The 14,585-nt window shown below is 42.1% G+C and overlaps 5 protein-coding genes across 5 annotated transcripts; 1 reads left to right on the top strand and 4 right to left on the bottom strand. All coding sequences in view use genetic code 12, as the record gives it.

The window, feature by feature from the left end:
* Positions 1-1,165: 1,165 nt before the first annotated feature.
* Positions 1,166-2,518, bottom strand: PVL30_002157 (uncharacterized protein; the record flags this gene model as incomplete). Its single annotated transcript, XM_061119311.1, has 3 exons — positions 1,166-1,937; positions 1,985-2,012; positions 2,215-2,518. 3 exons carry the CDS (start codon positions 2,516-2,518, stop codon positions 1,166-1,168), a joined length of 1,104 nt encoding a protein of 367 aa, XP_060975294.1.
* A 2,379-nt stretch (positions 2,519-4,897) lies between these two features.
* PVL30_002156 (uncharacterized protein) lies at positions 4,898-6,256 on the bottom strand (the record flags this gene model as incomplete). Its single annotated transcript, XM_061119310.1, has 3 exons — positions 4,898-5,669; positions 5,717-5,744; positions 5,953-6,256. 3 exons carry the CDS (start codon positions 6,254-6,256, stop codon positions 4,898-4,900), a joined length of 1,104 nt encoding a protein of 367 aa, XP_060975293.1.
* Positions 6,257-8,596: 2,340 nt separating this feature from the next.
* PVL30_002155 (uncharacterized protein) lies at positions 8,597-9,949 on the bottom strand (the record flags this gene model as incomplete). Its single annotated transcript, XM_061119309.1, has 2 exons — positions 8,597-9,368; positions 9,642-9,949. The coding sequence occupies 2 exons, from the start codon at positions 9,947-9,949 to the stop codon at positions 8,597-8,599; spliced, it is 1,080 nt and encodes a 359-aa protein (XP_060975292.1).
* A 1,404-nt stretch (positions 9,950-11,353) lies between these two features.
* On the top strand, positions 11,354-11,620 carry PVL30_002154 (uncharacterized protein; the record flags this gene model as incomplete). The annotated part of the gene is made up of 1 exon (XM_061119308.1): positions 11,354-11,620. The coding sequence occupies one exon, from the start codon at positions 11,354-11,356 to the stop codon at positions 11,618-11,620; it is 267 nt and encodes an 88-aa protein (XP_060975291.1).
* Positions 11,621-12,259: 639 nt separating this feature from the next.
* Positions 12,260-13,663, bottom strand: PVL30_002153 (uncharacterized protein; the record flags this gene model as incomplete). The annotated part of the gene is made up of 3 exons (XM_061119307.1): positions 12,260-13,031; positions 13,079-13,106; positions 13,360-13,663. The coding sequence occupies 3 exons, from the start codon at positions 13,661-13,663 to the stop codon at positions 12,260-12,262; spliced, it is 1,104 nt and encodes a 367-aa protein (XP_060975290.1).
* Between the last annotated feature and the right edge of the window lie 922 nt (positions 13,664-14,585).

Here is a 14,585-nt window from a genome sequence, read left to right as displayed (position 1 = left end):
GATATAGTCGGCCATGGAGCAGCAACATCAATAGTAGAAACAGCAATAGCAGGAACAGCATCAGCAACAGCATCAGCAACACCACCAGAAATAACACCAGAAATAACACCAGAAGTAACACCAGAAGTAGCACCAGAAGTAACACCAGAAGTAACACCAGAAGTAACACCAGAAGTAACACCAGAAGTAACACCAGAAACATCCTTGACAAATTTGAATGGCATGGTTTAAGTTTGGTCGACACTGGATAGCACACACTATGATAAATATGTTAAGTATAATAAATATGATAAATATTAGTGGTGATAGCGGTCGTAGTAATGGTGGTGGTGGTAGTGGTGGTAGTGGTGGTAGTGGTGGTAGTAGTAGTAGTAGTGGTGGTGGTAGTAGTAGTAGTGGTGGTAGTGGTGGTAATAGTAGTAGTAGTAGTGGTGGTGGTGGTAGTAGTAGTAGTGGTGGTGGTGGTAGTAGTAGTAGTAGTGGTAGTAATACTATTACTTCACGAGCAAACAATGATTTAATGTAACATAAACAAATCCCGAAAACGAAAGTAGATTCCGCAAGCTCTACTTCTGCACCATCTGAAACAACTTGCACGGTGACTTATACAACTCAACCTGTGATTATATGATCCCGCTGTGCCTTGTTGATACTCCTAGTGCATATGCGTCCTCGACATTTTTCGTTCCCCGTACAAGATCATACGACAAAGGCGCCATTTTGTCGCAGGATCTGCCAAGTTCAGAATAAATGTGTGAGTCAGCAGATACACTAGTGCAATGTTGTGGTAGGCTATGGGAAACGGTAGCAGAGGTCAGTGGGCTCCCCCTGCTTTGGGATCATGGTTGGGTTTGTGATATAGTCATCCGTGAAGCAGCAACAGAGGTAACATCAGAAAAAGCAGCAGGAATAGCAGTAGGGATATCAGTAGAAATAGCAGTAGAAATAGCAGTAGAAATAGCAGTAGAAATAGCAGTAGAAATAGCAGTAGAAATAGCAGTAGGAATAGCAATAGAAATAGCAGTAGGAATAGCAGGAATAGCAGGAATAGCAGTAGGAATATCAGCCACACGGGTTTGCTTTTCATTTTTTGTCTGCAATTAGCACCAGTGATTAGGTTGAAGATGAATGGGTAGAAGATGGGCTAAGAAAGAGCTCGACTCCTTCAGATTGATTCAGAGCTTGAGGGTCTCAGATCGCAGCAAAACATTTCGGCCAACTTTCTCTGAATAAAGGATTTTTCTTTTCTAGGACGTTGATATATGCGATCAAAGTCCTTCATCTTCAATGGACCTTCCACCAGGTTCAAATGAAAATTGAAAAGATTGTAAATCCAAAGAGCATACTTCTCAGACAATTTGCGCCTACTCTGACCTAATCGAGAGACCCCGCTTGGACTGTCTTTAAACCAATCATCAATATAATACCAAACTCTATGGTCCCCATCATCTGCATATGCAGCACATATTACAAACTTGAAGCCGTATCTTTCTTTGGCAGCTAGAAAAGATACGTCTTCTAAAAAGCGATAATTATCCCACCAATCCCAAGCCTCATTTTCTGGGAACTTCCGAGTTTCTGTGAGCCTGAAATTGTTGGGATGGCGACGTGATATAGCAGATTCCTTGCCATTCCGGGAAAACTTGTATTCCAATAAAAACTCTGTCCTATAGTCGAGATTGCGTGTTACAACGAAGTATTTGGTTTTCGTCTTTAACTGCATCTCGACTAATTGAAGGACAGGTATAAGTAGCGACTCATACTCGTCCTCGCCAAGTATTTCAGGGAGCCACCTGATCACATTTTCAAATTCTCTCTTTGTGACCCGGTGTACAATAAACTTCCTATCACCCGATTTGTAATTTCCATTCTCAAGTTTTGTGAGTCCTTGAGAAATGGACTGTACGTATTCGGAATCCGAGAAGCCCATTGAAGCTCTGATTTCCTGACACAGTCGAGGACAGTATGACTCTACGTTTGCTACAAACTTTCCGTATGTGAAAGGTTTGCAGCTGTTGTTGTTGTTGTTGTTGTTGTTGTTGTTGTTGTTGTTGTTGTTGTTGTTGTTGTTGAGGTTGTTGTTGTTGTTGTTGTTGTTGTTGAGGTTGTTGTTGTTGTTGTTGTTGTTGTTGTTGTTGTTGTTGTTGTTGTTGTTGTTGTTGTTGTTGTTGTTATTCATCTTCTTCTTCTTCTTTCTGTTGGGATGCAACGCACGAATGCCGGCAACCATCCCCTTAGCCAAAAGAACCCTTTCAGCTAACTCCTTCTCCTCTCTCCTCTCTTTAAACCATCCAAATGGTCTAAACAGGGGGAATTGTCTCCTCACCAGCTTCTTTTCCTCCACGTCTTCAGCGCCTAAATCTACCTCGTAGAAGGTTTCCGACCCTGTAGCCGGTGAAGGAACCGATACTGGTGAGCCTGATGTCTCCCCTGGAATTGGATACCGAACATTGCGTTCGGCTGGTTCTGCCTCCTTTGACTTGGAGGCGGTGTTAAAAAGCTTCTTAAAAATTTTCATTTTAGAATTTGATTAAGTAAACTAACAGGTAAAGTCTGACTTGTTTAAAACGTAGTGAGACTTTGGTTGTGGGTTTACTTCTGGCGAAAGAAGAAGGAAAAGAAAAAGAAAAAGGAAAAGAAGAAGAAGAAAAGGGCAAAAAAAGGTTTGAGGTCACAAGGGTTTTGTTTGTGGATATTTATACTTCACCAAGTAGCCCTCTCGCCACGCCTTGTGGTTGGAGACTAACAAGTAAATTGTGTTATGCCATATACATTGTGGTTGCAAAACCCGCGAGGAAGTGAGGGGAACAGAAGGGCGTGTGCAATTGTATACGCTACCAAATGCTTCATAACAAAAAACCAAATGGGTGCTGCCAAATGGGGTGTGGCCAATAGTGTGTGACCAATAGTGTGTGGCTGTAGCAGAAAACGGACGACTAGAGTGAATGAATTGTATGTTTGGATGCATGTTGGCTCAACACAATCTACAACCTTATACATCCTGCAATGCATTCTATCTCCACAAACAATTCTCGACGGATTGCCGTCAAGCTTGCAACGAGTCGAGAATTGTTTGTGTGTGTTGATTATTCCCCTGAGTTTGGTGCGAATTTACGGGAAAACTTTTTTCTGCTGAAGTTTGAGGACAATTGTGGGCTCAGCTGCCCACTGTAGTGTTTTTTGTAAAGTTTTTTGTAAAGTTCTTTGTAAAGTTTTTTGTAAAGTTTTTTGTAAAGTACACACGCACCCGCGCGCGTCCATCTTACGTGTATATTACGTGTATCTTAGGTTGACTCGTTCACAGCAGCTCACGTGCGCGTATACATACACATACTCCAACCCGAGATACTCTAGTTTGCAATGACAGCGATTGCGCGAAATATACAGAACGTCCAATTTGAGAAATAATTTGTAGGCAGAGTGCGAGATAGAAGAATGGTTCATTTACAAATAGCAGAGTGTATACAAAAACAGAAAGGTGTGTTAATATTAGAAAGAAAAGTGTAAAGATTAATAGCAAAAGTCATCGAGTCCCCCACCTTGATGTGTTCCTGAAAACGAGTGAAAGCTGTATATGTTAAACGAGCGAAGATGCAGGTGCAATGGGAGATACCAAAAGTGTGTGCGTGCCAGTGACGGATAAAATAAGTAGTAGCAGGGCCCTTTGTGGTGTATGAACACGGGCACACTTTTTGGCGAGCTCCCCTTCTTTGGGATCATGGCTGGGTTTGTGATATAGTCGGCCATGGAGCAGCAACATCAATAGTAGAAACAGCAATAGCAGGAACAGCATCAGCAACAGCATCAGCAACACCACCAGAAATAACACCAGAAATAACACCAGAAGTAACACCAGAAGTAGCACCAGAAGTAACACCAGAAGTAACACCAGAAGTAACACCAGAAGTAACACCAGAAGTAACACCAGAAACATCCTTGACAAATTTGAATGGCATGGTTTAAGTTTGGTCGACACTGGATAGCACACACTATGATAAATATGTTAAGTATAATAAATATGATAAATATTAGTGGTGATAGCGGTCGTAGTAATGGTGGTGGTGGTAGTGGTGGTAGTGGTGGTAGTGGTGGTAGTAGTAGTAGTAGTGGTGGTGGTAGTAGTAGTAGTGGTGGTAGTGGTGGTAATAGTAGTAGTAGTAGTGGTGGTGGTGGTAGTAGTAGTAGTGGTGGTGGTGGTAGTAGTAGTAGTAGTGGTAGTAATACTATTACTTCACGAGCAAACAATGATTTAATGTAACATAAACAAATCCCGAAAACGAAAGTAGATTCCGCAAGCTCTACTTCTGCACCATCTGAAACAACTTGCACGGTGACTTATACAACTCAACCTGTGATTATATGATCCCGCTGTGCCTTGTTGATACTCCTAGTGCATATGCGTCCTCGACATTTTTCGTTCCCCGTACAAGATCATACGACAAAGGCGCCATTTTGTCGCAGGATCTGCCAAGTTCAGAATAAATGTGTGAGTCAGCAGATACACTAGTGCAATGTTGTGGTAGGCTATGGGAAACGGTAGCAGAGGTCAGTGGGCTCCCCCTGCTTTGGGATCATGGTTGGGTTTGTGATATAGTCATCCGTGAAGCAGCAACAGAGGTAACATCAGAAAAAGCAGCAGGAATAGCAGTAGGGATATCAGTAGAAATAGCAGTAGAAATAGCAGTAGAAATAGCAGTAGAAATAGCAGTAGAAATAGCAGTAGAAATAGCAGTAGGAATAGCAATAGAAATAGCAGTAGGAATAGCAGGAATAGCAGGAATAGCAGTAGGAATATCAGCCACACGGGTTTGCTTTTCATTTTTTGTCTGCAATTAGCACCAGTGATTAGGTTGAAGATGAATGGGTAGAAGATGGGCTAAGAAAGAGCTCGACTCCTTCAGATTGATTCAGAGCTTGAGGGTCTCAGATCGCAGCAAAACATTTCGGCCAACTTTCTCTGAATAAAGGATTTTTCTTTTCTAGGACGTTGATATATGCGATCAAAGTCCTTCATCTTCAATGGACCTTCCACCAGGTTCAAATGAAAATTGAAAAGATTGTAAATCCAAAGAGCATACTTCTCAGACAATTTGCGCCTACTCTGACCTAATCGAGAGACCCCGCTTGGACTGTCTTTAAACCAATCATCAATATAATACCAAACTCTATGGTCCCCATCATCTGCATATGCAGCACATATTACAAACTTGAAGCCGTATCTTTCTTTGGCAGCTAGAAAAGATACGTCTTCTAAAAAGCGATAATTATCCCACCAATCCCAAGCCTCATTTTCTGGGAACTTCCGAGTTTCTGTGAGCCTGAAATTGTTGGGATGGCGACGTGATATAGCAGATTCCTTGCCATTCCGGGAAAACTTGTATTCCAATAAAAACTCTGTCCTATAGTCGAGATTGCGTGTTACAACGAAGTATTTGGTTTTCGTCTTTAACTGCATCTCGACTAATTGAAGGACAGGTATAAGTAGCGACTCATACTCGTCCTCGCCAAGTATTTCAGGGAGCCACCTGATCACATTTTCAAATTCTCTCTTTGTGACCCGGTGTACAATAAACTTCCTATCACCCGATTTGTAATTTCCATTCTCAAGTTTTGTGAGTCCTTGAGAAATGGACTGTACGTATTCGGAATCCGAGAAGCCCATTGAAGCTCTGATTTCCTGACACAGTCGAGGACAGTATGACTCTACGTTTGCTACAAACTTTCCGTATGTGAAAGGTTTGCAGCTGTTGTTGTTGTTGTTGTTGTTGTTGTTGTTGTTGTTGTTGTTGTTGTTGTTGTTGTTGTTGTTGAGGTTGTTGTTGTTGTTGTTGTTGTTGTTGAGGTTGTTGTTGTTGTTGTTGTTGTTGTTGTTGTTGTTGTTGTTGTTGTTGTTGTTGTTGTTGTTGTTGTTATTCATCTTCTTCTTCTTCTTTCTGTTGGGATGCAACGCACGAATGCCGGCAACCATCCCCTTAGCCAAAAGAACCCTTTCAGCTAACTCCTTCTCCTCTCTCCTCTCTTTAAACCATCCAAATGGTCTAAACAGGGGGAATTGTCTCCTCACCAGCTTCTTTTCCTCCACGTCTTCAGCGCCTAAATCTACCTCGTAGAAGGTTTCCGACCCTGTAGCCGGTGAAGGAACCGATACTGGTGAGCCTGATGTCTCCCCTGGAATTGGATACCGAACATTGCGTTCGGCTGGTTCTGCCTCCTTTGACTTGGAGGCGGTGTTAAAAAGCTTCTTAAAAATTTTCATTTTAGAATTTGATTAAGTAAACTAACAGGTAAAGTCTGACTTGTTTAAAACGTAGTGAGACTTTGGTTGTGGGTTTACTTCTGGCGAAAGAAGAAGGAAAAGAAAAAGAAAAAGGAAAAGAAGAAGAAGAAAAGGGCAAAAAAAGGTTTGAGGTCACAAGGGTTTTGTTTGTGGATATTTATACTTCACCAAGTAGCCCTCTCGCCACGCCTTGTGGTTGGAGACTAACAAGTAAATTGTGTTATGCCATATACATTGTGGTTGCAAAACCCGCGAGGAAGTGAGGGGAACAGAAGGGCGTGTGCAATTGTATACGCTACCAAATGCTTCATAACAAAAAACCAAATGGGTGCTGCCAAATGGGGTGTGGCCAATAGTGTGTGACCAATAGTGTGTGGCTGTAGCAGAAAACGGACGACTAGAGTGAATGAATTGTATGTTTGGATGCATGTTGGCTCAACACAATCTACAACCTTATACATCCTGCAATGCATTCTATCTCCACAAACAATTCTCGACGGATTGCCGTCAAGCTTGCAACGAGTCGAGAATTGTTTGTGTGTGTTGATTATTCCCCTGAGTTTGGTGCGAATTTACGGGAAAACTTTTTTCTGCTGAAGTTTGAGGACAATTGTGGGCTCAGCTGCCCACTGTAGTGTTTTTTGTAAAGTTTTTTGTAAAGTACACACGCACCCGCGCGCGTCCATCTTACGTGTATATTACGTGTATCTTAGGTTGACTCGTTCACAGCAGCTCACGTGCGCGTATACATACACATACTCCAACCCGAGATACTCTAGTTTGCAATGACAGCGATTGCGCGAAATATACAGAACGTCCAATTTGAGAAATAATTTGTAGGCAGAGTGCGAGATAGAAGAATGGTTCATTTACAAATAGCAGAGTGTATACAAAAACAGAAAGGTGTGTTAATATTAGAAAGAAAAGTGTAAAGATTAATAGCAAAAGTCATCGAGTCCCCCACCTTGATGTGTTCCTGAAAACGAGTGAAAGCTGTATATGTTAAACGAGCGAAGATGCAGGTGCAATGGGAGATACCAAAAGTGTGTGCGTGCCAGTGACGGATAAAATAAGTAGTAGCAGGGCCCTTTGTGGTGTATGAACACGGGCACACTTTTTGGCGAGCTCCCCTTCTTTGGGATCATGGCTGGGTTTGTGATATAGTCGGCCATGGAGCAGCAACATCAATAGTAGAAACAGCAATAGCAGGAACAGCATCAGCAACAGCATCAGCAACACCACCAGAAATAACACCAGAAATAACACCAGAAGTAACACCAGAAGTAGCACCAGAAGTAACACCAGAAGTAACACCAGAAGTAACACCAGAAGTAACACCAGAAGTAACACCAGAAACATCCTTGACAAATTTGAATGGCATGGTTTAAGTTTGGTCGACACTGGATAGCACACACTATGATAAATATGTTAAGTATAATAAATATGATAAATATTAGTGGTGATAGCGGTCGTAGTAATGGTGGTGGTGGTAGTGGTGGTAGTGGTGGTAGTGGTGGTAGTAGTAGTAGTAGTGGTGGTGGTAGTAGTAGTAGTGGTGGTAGTGGTGGTAATAGTAGTAGTAGTAGTGGTGGTGGTGGTAGTAGTAGTAGTGGTGGTGGTGGTAGTAGTAGTAGTAGTGGTAGTAATACTATTACTTCACGAGCAAACAATGATTTAATGTAACATAAACAAATCCCGAAAACGAAAGTAGATTCCGCAAGCTCTACTTCTGCACCATCTGAAACAACTTGCACGGTGACTTATACAACTCAACCTGTGATTATATGATCCCGCTGTGCCTTGTTGATACTCCTAGTGCATATGCGTCCTCGACATTTTTCGTTCCCCGTACAAGATCATACGACAAAGGCGCCATTTTGTCGCAGGATCTGCCAAGTTCAGAATAAATGTGTGAGTCGGCAGCTACACTAGTGCAATGTTGTGGTAGGCTATGGGAAACGGTAGCAGAGGTCAGTGGGCTCCCCCTGCTTTGGGATCATGGTTGGGTTTGTGATATAGTCATCCGTGAAGCAGCAACAGAGGTAACATCAGAAAAAGCAGCAGGAATAGCAGTAGGGATATCAGTAGAAATAGCAGCAGGAATAGCAGTAGGAATAGCAGTAGAAATAGCAGTAGGAATAGCAGTAGGAATAGCAGTAGAAATAGCAGTAGGAATAGCAGGAATAGCAGGAATAGCAGGAATAGCAGTAGGAATATCAGCCACACGGGTTTGCTTTTCATTTTTTGTCTGCAATTAGCACCAGTGATTAGGTTGAAGATGAATGGGTAGAAGATGGGCTAAGAAAGAGCTCGACTCCTTCAGATTGATTCAGAGCTTGAGGGTCTCAGATCGCAGCAAAACATTTCGGCCAACTTTCTCTGAATAAAGGATTTTTCTTTTCTAGGACGTTGATATATGCGATCAAAGTCCTTCATCTTCAATGGACCTTCCACCAGGTTCAAATGAAAATTGAAAAGATTGTAAATCCAAAGAGCATACTTCTCAGACAATTTGCGCCTACTCTGACCTAATCGAGAGACCCCGCTTGGACTGTCTTTAAACCAATCATCAATATAATACCAAACTCTATGGTCCCCATCATCTGCATATGCAGCACATATTACAAACTTGAAGCCGTATCTTTCTTTGGCAGCTAGAAAAGATACGTCTTCTAAAAAGCGATAATTATCCCACCAATCCCAAGCCTCATTTTCTGGGAACTTCCGAGTTTCTGTGAGCCTGAAATTGTTGGGATGGCGACGTGATATAGCAGATTCCTTGCCATTCCGGGAAAACTTGTATTCCAATAAAAACTCTGTCCTATAGTCGAGATTGCGTGTTACAACGAAGTATTTGGTTTTCGTCTTTAACTGCATCTCGACTAATTGAAGGACAGGTATAAGTAGCGACTCATACTCGTCCTCGCCAAGTATTTCAGGGAGCCACCTGATCACATTTTCAAATTCTCTCTTTGTGACCCGGTGTACAATAAACTTCCTATCACCCGATTTGTAATTTCCATTCTCAAGTTTTGTGAGTCCTTGAGAAATGGACTGTACGTATTCGGAATCCGAGAAGCCCATTGAAGCTCTGATTTCCTGACACAGTCGAGGACAGTATGACTCTACGTTTGCTACAAACTTTCCGTATGTGAAAGGTTTGCAGCAGTTGTTGTTGTTGTTGTTGTTGTTGTTGTTGTTGTTGTTGTTGTTGTTGTTGTTGTTGAGGTTGTTGTTGTTGTTGTTGTCGTTGTTGTTGTTGTTGTTGTTGAGGTTGTTGTTGAGGTTGTTGTTGAGGTTGTTGTTGTTGTTGTTGTTGTTGTTGTTATTCATCTTCTTCTTCTTCTTTCTGTTGGGATGCAACGCACGAATGCCGGCAACCATCCCCTTAGCCAAAAGAACCCTTTCAGCTAACTCCTTCTCCTCTCTCCTCTCTTTAAACCATCCAAATGGTCTAAACAGGGGGAATTGTCTCCTCACCAGCTTCTTTTCCTCCACGTCTTCAGCGCCTAAATCTACCTCGTAGAAGGTTTCCGACCCTGTAGCCGGTGAAGGAACCGATACTGGTGAGCCTGATGTCTCCCCTGGAATTGGATACCGAACATTGCGTTCGGCTGGTTCTGCCTCCTTTGACTTGGAGGCGGTGTTAAAAAGCTTCTTAAAAATTTTCATTTTAGAATTTGATTAAGTAAACTAACAGGTAAAGTCTGACTTGTTTAAAACGTAGTGAGACTTTGGTTGTGGGTTTACTTCTGGCGAAAGAAGAAGAAAAGGGCAAAAAAAGGTTTGAGGTCACAAGGGTTTTGTTTGTGGATATTTATACTTCACCAAGTAGCCCTCTCGCCACGCCTTGTGGTTGGAGACTAACAAGTAAATTGTGTTATGCCATATACATTGTGGTTGCAAAACCCGCGAGGAAGTGAGGGGAACAGAAGGGCGTGTGCAATTGTATACGCTACCAAATGCTTCATAACAAAAAACCAAATGGGTGCTGCCAAATGGGGTGTGGCCAATAGTGTGTGACCAATAGTGTGTGGCTGTAGCAGAAAACGGACGACTAGAGTGAATGAATTGTATGTTTGGATGCATGTTGGCTCAACACAATCTACAACCTTATACATCCTGCAATGCATTCTATCTCCACAAACAATTCTCGACGGATTGCCGTCAAGCTTGCAACGAGTCGAGAATTGTTTGTGTGTGTTGATTATTCCCCTGAGTTTGGTGCGAATTTACGGGAAAACTTTTTTCTGCTGAAGTTTGAGGACAATTGTGGGCTCAGCTGCCCACTGTAGTGTTTTTTGTAAAGTTTTTTGTAAAGTTCTTTGTAAAGTTTTTTGTAAAGTTTTTTGTAAAGTACACACGCACCCGCGCGCGTCCATCTTACGTGTATATTACGTGTATCTTAGGTTGACTCGTTCACAGCAGCTCACGTGCGCGTATACATACACATACTCCAACCCGAGATACTCTAGTTTGCAATGACAGCGATTGCGCGAAATATACAGAACGTCCAATTTGAGAAATAATTTGTAGGCAGAGTGCGAGATAGAAGAATGGTTCATTTACAAATAGCAGAGTGTATACAAAAACAGAAAGGTGTGTTAATATTAGAAAGAAAAGTGTAAAGATTAATAGCAAAAGTCATCGAGTCCCCCACCTTGATGTGTTCCTGAAAACGAGTGAAAGCTGTATATGTTAAACGAGCGAAGATGCAGGTGCAATGGGAGATACCAAAAGTGTGTGCGTGCCAGTGACGGATAAAATAAGTAGTAGCAGGGCCCTTTGTGGTGTATGAACACGGGCACACTTTTTGGCGAGCTCCCCTTCTTTGGGATCATGGCTGGGTTTGTGATATAGTCGGCCATGGAGCAGCAACATCAATAGTAGAAACAGCAATAGCAGGAACAGCATCAGCAACAGCATCAGCAACACCACCAGAAATAACACCAGAAATAACACCAGAAGTAACACCAGAAGTAGCACCAGAAGTAACACCAGAAGTAACACCAGAAACATCCTTGACAAATTTGAATGGCATGGTTTAAGTTTGGTCGACACTGGATAGCACACACTATGATAAATATGTTAAGTATAATAAATATGATAAATATTAGTGGTGATAGCGGTCGTAGTAATGGTGGTGGTGGTAGTGGTGGTAGTGGTGGTAGTGGTGGTAGTAGTAGTAGTAGTGGTGGTGGTAGTAGTAGTAGTGGTGGTAGTGGTGGTAATAGTAGTAGTAGTAGTGGTGGTGGTGGTAGTAGTAGTAGTGGTGGTGGTGGTAGTAGTAGTAGTAGTGGTAGTAATACTATTACTTCACGAGCAAACAATGATTTAATGTAACATAAACAAATCCCGAAAACGAAAGTAGATTCCGCAAGCTCTACTTCTGCACCATCTGAAACAACTTGCACGGTGACTTATACAACTCAACCTGTGATTATATGATCCCGCTGTGCCTTGTTGATACTCCTAGTGCATATGCGTCCTCGACATTTTTCGTTCCCCGTACAAGATCATACGACAAAGGCGCCATTTTGTCGCAGGATCTGCCAAGTTCAGAATAAATGTGTGAGTCAGCAGATACACTAGTGCAATGTTGTGGTAGGCTATGGGAAACGGTAGCAGAGGTCAGTGGGCTCCCCCTGCTTTGGGATCATGGTTGGGTTTGTGATATAGTCATCCGTGAAGCAGCAACAGAGGTAACATCAGAAAAAGCAGCAGGAATAGCAGTAGGGATATCAGTAGAAATAGCAGTAGAAATAGCAGTAGAAATAGCAGTAGAAATAGCAGTAGAAATAGCAGTAGAAATAGCAGTAGGAATAGCAATAGAAATAGCAGTAGGAATAGCAGGAATAGCAGGAATAGCAGTAGGAATATCAGCCACACGGGTTTGCTTTTCATTTTTTGTCTGCAATTAGCACCAGTGATTAGGTTGAAGATGAATGGGTAGAAGATGGGCTAAGAAAGAGCTCGACTCCTTCAGATTGATTCAGAGCTTGAGGGTCTCAGATCGCAGCAAAACATTTCGGCCAACTTTCTCTGAATAAAGGATTTTTCTTTTCTAGGACGTTGATATATGCGATCAAAGTCCTTCATCTTCAATGGACCTTCCACCAGGTTCAAATGAAAATTGAAAAGATTGTAAATCCAAAGAGCATACTTCTCAGACAATTTGCGCCTACTCTGACCTAATCGAGAGACCCCGCTTGGACTGTCTTTAAACCAATCATCAATATAATACCAAACTCTATGGTCCCCATCATCTGCATATGCAGCACATATTACAAACTTGAAGCCGTATCTTTCTTTGGCAGCTAGAAAAGATACGTCTTCTAAAAAGCGATAATTATCCCACCAATCCCAAGCCTCATTTTCTGGGAACTTCCGAGTTTCTGTGAGCCTGAAATTGTTGGGATGGCGACGTGATATAGCAGATTCCTTGCCATTCCGGGAAAACTTGTATTCCAATAAAAACTCTGTCCTATAGTCGAGATTGCGTGTTACAACGAAGTATTTGGTTTTCGTCTTTAACTGCATCTCGACTAATTGAAGGACAGGTATAAGTAGCGACTCATACTCGTCCTCGCCAAGTATTTCAGGGAGCCACCTGATCACATTTTCAAATTCTCTCTTTGTGACCCGGTGTACAATAAACTTCCTATCACCCGATTTGTAATTTCCATTCTCAAGTTTTGTGAGTCCTTGAGAAATGGACTGTACGTATTCGGAATCCGAGAAGCCCATTGAAGCTCTGATTTCCTGACACAGTCGAGGACAGTATGACTCTACGTTTGCTACAAACTTTCCGTATGTGAAAGGTTTGCAGCTGTTGTTGTTGTTGTTGTTGTTGTTGTTGTTGTTGTTGTTGTTGTTGTTGTTGTTGTTGTTGTTGAGGTTGTTGTTGTTGTTGTTGTTGTTGTTGAGGTTGTTGTTGTTGTTGTTGTTGTTGTTGTTGTTGTTGTTGTTGTTGTTGTTGTTGTTGTTGTTGTTGTTGTTGTTGTTGAGGTTGTTGTTGTTGTTGTTGTTGTTGTTGTTGTTATTCATCTTCTTCTTCTTCTTTCTGTTGGGATGCAACGCACGAATGCCGGCAACCATCCCCTTAGCCAAAAGAACCCTTTCAGCTAACTCCTTCTCCTCTCTCCTCTCTTTAAACCATCCAAATGGTCTAAACAGGGGGAATTGTCTCCTCACCAGCTTCTTTTCCTCCACGTCTTCAGCGCCTAAATCTACCTCGTAGAAGGTTTCCGACCCTGTAGCCGGTGAAGGAACCGATACTGGTGAGCCTGATGTCTCCCCTGGAATTGGATACCGAACATTGCGTTCGGCTGGTTCTGCCTCCTTTGACTTGGAGGCGGTGTTAAAAAGCTTCTTAAAAATTTTCATTTTAGAATTTGATTAAGTAAACTAACAGGTAAAGTCTGACTTGTTTAAAACGTAGTGAGACTTTGGTTGTGGGTTTACTTCTGGCGAAAGAAGAAGGAAAAGAAAAAGAAAAAGGAAAAGAAGAAGAAGAAAAGGGCAAAAAAAGGTTTGAGGTCACAAGGGTTTTGTTTGTGGATATTTATACTTCACCAAGTAGCCCTCTCGCCACGCCTTGTGGTTGGAGACTAACAAGTAAATTGTGTTATGCCATATACATTGTGGTTGCAAAACCCGCGAGGAAGTGAGGGGAACAGAAGGGCGTGTGCAATTGTATACGCTACCAAATGCTTCATAACAAAAAACCAAATGGGTGCTGCCAAATGGGGTGTGGCCAATAGTGTGTGACCAATAGTGTGTGGCTGTAGCAGAAAACGGACGACTAGAGTGAATGAATTGTATGTTTGGATGCATGTTGGCTCAACACAATCTACAACCTTATACATCCTGCAATGCATTCTATCTCCACAAACAATTCTCGACGGATTGCCGTCAAGCTTGCAACGAGTCGAGAATTGTTTGTGTGTGTTGATTATTCCCCTGAGTTTGGTGCGAATTTACGGGAAAACTTTTTTCTGCTGAAGTTTGAGGACAATTGTGGGCTCAGCTGCCCACTGTAGTGTTTTTTGTAAAGTTTTTTGTAAAGTTCTTTGTAAAGTTTTTTGTAAAGTTTTTTGTAAAGTACACACGCACCCGCGCGCGTCCATCTTACGTGTATATTACGTGTATCTTAGGTTGACTCGTTCACAGCAGCTCACGTGCGCGTATACATACACATACTCCAACCCGAGATACTCTAGTTTGCAATGACAGCGATTGCGCGAAATATACAGAACGTCCAATTTGAGAAATAATTTGTAGGCAGAGTGCGAGATAGAAGAATGGT

This window comes from Lodderomyces elongisporus, chromosome 2 (assembly GCF_030384665.1).
Source record: "Lodderomyces elongisporus chromosome 2, complete sequence".
Classification (NCBI taxonomy): Eukaryota; Fungi; Ascomycota; class Pichiomycetes; order Serinales; family Debaryomycetaceae; genus Lodderomyces; species Lodderomyces elongisporus.
This window is presented reverse-complemented; position numbering and strand designations above follow the sequence as displayed.